This window comes from Cariama cristata, unplaced genomic scaffold (genome assembly GCF_000690535.1).
Source record: "Cariama cristata isolate BGI_N322 unplaced genomic scaffold, ASM69053v1 scaffold7722, whole genome shotgun sequence".
NCBI lineage: Eukaryota > Metazoa > Chordata > Aves > Cariamiformes > Cariamidae > Cariama > Cariama cristata.
The window spans coordinates 1-6,064 of record NW_009603170.1 but is presented as its reverse complement, the minus strand read 5'-3'; the positions used below and the strand labels follow the sequence as shown (position 1 = coordinate 6,064).

The 6,064-nt window shown below is 37.9% G+C and overlaps 1 protein-coding gene across 1 annotated transcript; it reads right to left on the bottom strand.

Moving 5' to 3' along the window:
- Positions 1-1,853: 1,853 nt before the first annotated feature.
- On the bottom strand, positions 1,854-5,868 carry ATF1 (activating transcription factor 1; the record flags this gene model as incomplete). Its single annotated transcript, XM_009695062.1, has 5 exons — positions 1,854-2,489; positions 2,902-3,061; positions 3,164-3,343; positions 4,056-4,186; positions 5,768-5,868. Coding segments are annotated over 5 exons (717 nt in total), but the record flags the coding sequence as incomplete, so codon positions are not given.
- Positions 5,869-6,064: the final 196 nt, after the last annotated feature.

Here is a 6,064-nt window from a genome sequence, read left to right as displayed (position 1 = left end):
CGTATGCCAAATGGCGTACACACACCTGATGGGAGACAGAGCGGAAAGGTCCAATTCTCTGAGGTGCTAAGCACGTTCCACGGTGTTCATTTTTCCTGAAATTCCACTAATAGAAACAGGAGGCACCAACACCTCTTTTGGAGTAGTTCCCTAATGTCACGACTTTCTCAACCTTGCTTGTTATTTTTGACGTGCAACAAAAGCACTCTTTTTTGACGTGATTGCGAACAGAAATGTATACTCCAGTTTGGCCTGAAGGAAACGTATCGTGGATCACACATCTGTAACAATCGTATATTTAGAGACTTCAGAAAAAACTACATTTTTACAGCCCGCTAACAATGTGATTGTGGAATGCAGTCTTTCTCATACCATTTGCAAAGAGCTCTGCTTGCTAAGAAGTCCATTAATTCAAAAATGAGTAAAATAAAAAATACTGACTGACCATATGATAAGCATTACACACCTAGGGAGTGAATACATCTCTTAATTTCATTCAGATCTGAGCTAGCACAACACACACACGTAGCTCTAACACCTTTTTAATAGCATAGTCCATAGTGCAATTCCCGCTGACATAACTGGAAGCAGGATTCAATCCTAACTATGGAAAATAGTGTATTTATTATTCATGCAATAAGCACTGCATACACATTTTTCTATTTCACAGAATCACAGGATCACAGAATGGTCGAGGTTGGACGGGACCTCTGGAGGTCACCCTGTCCGGCCTCCTGCTCAAGCAGGGTCACCTGGAGCAGGGTGCCCAGGACCACGGCCAGACGGCTTTTGAATATCTCCAAGGATGGAGATTCCACACCCAAGAGAGTCCTGATCATGTCAAACATTTAATTTTCACCTGAAACAAATTAAAATCATACAAACTAGAATCTCTGATAGCAATCAGATCTAATGTGCAGATATTATCAACTGTGGGGAATAAAAGGCCCTGATCTCTTTTTTTTCTTTTTCCCATTACTCTTTAGGATCCATTTTTTTGCAAGTTGCCTACAGACATACAAAATTAATTCAAATATCTCCTACACCAAAGAGGATTTCATTTGACTTTGTACTATCCATAAAAATATATGCTTGAAAATCTGGTTCACAAAATATTTCATTTGTTTACTAAAATGAAATATATAAACTGTCAAAATACGTATATAAACTCAATTTCAGAATTTGTAAAGATCACAATTTAGCTACAAAATATACCAACCATCTACCTGTTTTCAATAGAGTATTTTCTTACAAAGATACCATTACTTTGCAAAATATCGCCTAACTTACAAAATTAGTCCGGAAATTTTGCACTAATTTCAGCATATAAACCATATATTAGAACCTCACTAACCCTTTGGTATATATCTTCAATTTTTTGTTTTATCGTTCTTCTTCTATTTGGTTTAAATGTTCCAAAGCACAGTAGAATCTCCAGACAGAATAAGCAACGCGTGTTTAATTGTCTATATAATTAGCACACAATTTATTTTTCAATTATAGATGTTTTATCATGCCCAGCAACTAAGAACAAACTATTGTGAAACCGTTCTTCAGAAACTTCTGCTCACCAGTACTCGCTCTACCACACCGCACTGTGAAATAACTGGACGTGTTGAATTCTCTTAAGAAAAGTCAACACCTTATCCCATGTGCCTCAGACATTTTCAGGACTACGCCTCTCTCTGCTTTCTGCAGATCCTTTCCAAATTTGATAAACACAGCAAACATTGGAAAAAAAAAAACCAAAACACCCAACTTTTTAAACTGTCAGCTGAGAAAGAGTAAACATAATTTATACCTCTAGCAAAGTATTAGCTTTTTTTATCATCTGCACCTGTAAATAACAACTTACAGGTTAAAGTAAAAATATTTACATACAAATAACTGAAAGAAAAAGGAAGGATTGAAAAAGAGTAAGAAATCAAAACATATACTGGTTATAAATGTTACTAATAATGTCAACTATGGCAAGGATTCCATTTCATCCACATTTTACTTGTAACCAAATATTGCCTCCATTACAAGAGGTGTTTGTAGAAATTTTCAATGAAATTCTAATCACCTGCCTCGTAAAACGTGACTGTCCTTTTATTGTAGATGCAATCTTGACTTTATATAAAGTTTCCAGTTTTTTTTTTTAGGAATTTTGGTGAGGTTTTCTCGTTTCCTTTTTGTACTTTGTCACCAACATGTTGTAAATAAAATCTATATAGTCTTTAAGTTGTGAAATCTAGGTAGAAAAGTTTCATTTTTGACCTTTCATCTAGTTTAAAAAATTCAGTATAAAAAAAAAATTCTCCTCTGAAATTTAAACAGTCCACAAAAGTTTTACCTTCTTTTCTTACACACTTTTATGACAGTAAAGATCTTTCAAAGTTTTTAGCTCTTCAATTAGAGTTTTGTTCTGATTTTCCAGGACCGCAACTCGATTTTCCAGACATTTAACATACTCTTTCTTCTTTCTACGGCATTCTCGAGCAGCTTCTCTGGAACAGACAAGCAGAAGCAATTGTTTATTTTAGATTTGAGATGTGTCCATTTCATGAACATTAGGATTCTGACTAATATGAGAGGAGAGCGCTGGCACTGCAATCATGAACAAAACAACCTGAAAAGTACACAGCGATGGGTGGAGAGCATGAAATGCAGCAGTATCCGGTAACACACACGGTAGTCAATCTGCAGGGAAAACCCAGTTTGTTTCCTCCAAACTGTGTGAGACAGAACACGTAGCACATTTTGGTCAGAATTTCCAATGTTTTGAGTCGCTGGGTGCAGCACACAATACCAATGGCACAATCAGTAAAGTTAGATCGCAAGACTCATAATTTGTCCTTTGAAGATGTATTTCAGCACATTAAACTCTCAAAGCAAAGCAGCCCACATGTTCTTACATACCTGTTCTTCATCAGCCTTATTTCTCGTTTCAACTGCGGATCATCTGTCTTACTTGTCTGTGACGTGAGAGTGACGGGAGACGTCATCACCACAGTCTGTGGAAGGGATGTGGTAGTTGGTGTGGTGCGGATCTGGTAAGTCTGCATGTCTCCTGACGCAGCTGTCGTGACAATAGCATAAGACATCAAAACGTGGTAGCGTTAGAAAGTTACGCTTGCGTTCATGATTGGTATTTCTCACTGTTTCGGGAAGGTGTACTCACTCTGCACTACCACCTGGTTGCTGGGTACGAGTATCTGTTGACCATCTGATGTTTGTGCGTACTGCAGTATTGTTGTCCCAGGCTGAGCACCACCAGCATTCGTCATCGTTAGCGTCTGCAGACCTTGCACACCATCTGTACCCGGGCTGGCCAGCTGTAATCCATTTGCGGCAATGGCAACTTAAAGAAAAAAGAACACGCGCAACAATATTTGTAGCTGCAGGTTGTAACATACAGATAAAGCTGCAGGAGTGGCCTCTGTGAGAAGAGGTCTGGGACTGCCCCGAGCCAGACTCCAGCTCCACGTGGACCCATGCTGGCCACAGCTGGTGGCTCCTCTGTGGAAACATGCTTAGGAAAGGGCAAAAATCCAGACAGGCAAAGGAGCGAGGGGTGGCAGTGAGAACCGGCAGTATGAACACCCAGCTCAGAGAACAAGGATGCAGAGGAGGTGCTCCAGGTGCCGGAGCGGGCTGCTTTTTGGTGTGCAAGCACAACGAATACCACGTGATAAAATCAAAGGAACAAATCCTTTTTTTTTTTTTTTGTTACCTCCCTGATATCACAGGAACACCTTTTGGTGTGGCCCTATGATATACATAATGGTATCTTCACTCATCTTACATTTTGGACTGCTATTTATTTCCTAACAACATCCTTCGAATGTCTGGTCTTAATGTGCAAAAATTAAGATAATGAAGCATTGAGTTTATCTGGAGTCTTTAGATACCAGTCTATTTTCATGTAATAACAGTACTAACTTTATTGACTGTTAGATAAATAACCAAACCTTCTGAGTTTCATCTTAGTCAAATACGTAACAAAATCTCTATTTTGAGGCAAGTTGAATTAAAAAAAGTGTCCAGTTAGGCACATATTTTGCATAACGTACTGTACTGTCCAGTGCTTGTCTGGTAGATAGGTGTGGGAACGGACATAGACGTAACAGTAGAGACACCAGGACTCTCCTCATCTCCTTTTCTATCACGTGTATCTTCAGAAGAAAGATCCTTCAAAATTTTCCTATAAAAAAAGAGTTTCTTTATCAGCTCTAATGCCAGGAAAAAATTACCAATTACTGCAATAACAGTTACAAACTACTGTCCCTATCTTGTATTACAGAAATAAACGCTAAAATTCCAATGTACAACAGTTTTTTGAATTAACAACATTTTGTATGAGGTGACTGCCTCAAACTCTTTCTGTAACTACATTTCTGCAGTTTATATAGTCTAGCTTTTTTATTTAAATATTTGTATCATTTTATGAGCTAAGAGCAACTCAAGTCAGCTACTGATTTCTAAAGTATGTGTATGTGCAGATCAGCACGAATTCCAGATTTTCAATCATTATCCTCCGAAAGCCTTAGATGTTTGGACTGGTAAGCCCGCAATGAGAACCTGCACCATTTACAGTAGATTTCAGTAATCTCCAGAAAAACAGTGTGCCGAAAACTGGCACTGCAGCTGCATCGTTTCGTTTCAGTAAAAGCTGCATCAGAGTTTCCACCATAGACATCTTCCAGGGATATATAACTGGCCTATTAAGAGATTTTTCTGATTTACGACTTGATCCTCCAATTCTCTCAAGAATAGGCTTTGTATATTCAATTAAAACCAGTTTGCTGTCTGGTGTCAGAATAAGCTAAACCGGAGTAGATTACTATAGAAAAGTTTAAAAAGTAGATCTTTTGCTCTTTCAATACACAGTAGGACTTTACATTTCTTTTCTGCATTCAATTTAGCTCTTGCACAGCTTCTCAAACAACCCATGTCCTATGTAACAATACCTTATGAAAACAAACACACCTCTATTTAAAAGAAGAGCCAATGGAAGCCTGAATTTTATGCCCCTTACTCCAGGCCAAATGATGAACTAGTGGCAGTTATCTGAAGAGAAAAGCAGAACTGACAACTCTTGATCCCAAACCTGCACAGCTAAACAGCTGTCCCACAGAAGCTCTGTTTACAGCATGTATTTTCCTTTCCTGGCTACTTTAACTAAAGATTGAGAATTGCTCTTTTCCACCACCATTTTTGACTGCATGCAAAGTAATAAAACCCCTCCTAAATTATTTGTTCTGGTACATAATTCAAGATGAGCTAAAGCCATCAGAAAGTACTAAGAAGAGTGGATAAAACAGTCAAAAATGAAAAGCAATGGCAGAAGCGGGAACCATAATCACAGACAGGAGTATCAGATAGGTTCATAAACTGTCTTTTAAAATTTTGAGAACATTATTGGAAAAAAATACTAAATTTTGTGTTAAGTTTCTAGCATTTATTATTCGCAAAGGTAGGATTGGCATTTGACTACATTCCTCATTTCAGTAAAATGATATAATTGAGTAAAATTACAGCTGATAAACAATTTTCCCTATACCACATCATGTTGAAGCTGATCTCCAGTTAAGTCAAAGTTTTGTTGTAGCAAATGACAGCTAACTAACGTGGCATCCTCAAAACGTTTACTGCGTGAACAGATCCAATGCATGGGTCAAGAGAAAGTAAACAACTTAGAGGCTGACAATATACGAAGCTATTGAAAGAAGTTGCTGTTTTGGTTTCAAATAGAAATACAAAATGTATTACATACAGTACTTACCGGTAAGATGGACGACGAGCTAAGATGCCTCGAGCTTTCTGTGAAGAGCCTATGCTATCTGATGAATCCTGAGAATCTTCACTCTCAGACAAAGAAGATACCTAAAAAACACATTCCATGGGTTATCCGGTACACTTCAGAAGAAATACCCCAAAGAGATTACACATTTTAATTGTATCAGAGCTAAAGCTGCATGAAAAGTACACAAATGCAGCTAATTACAAAGAGAAAGAAAAAATGGTGGATTTCTTGGAATTACCAAAGACTGGTTCATTAGTAAGGCCATAATGAAACAGA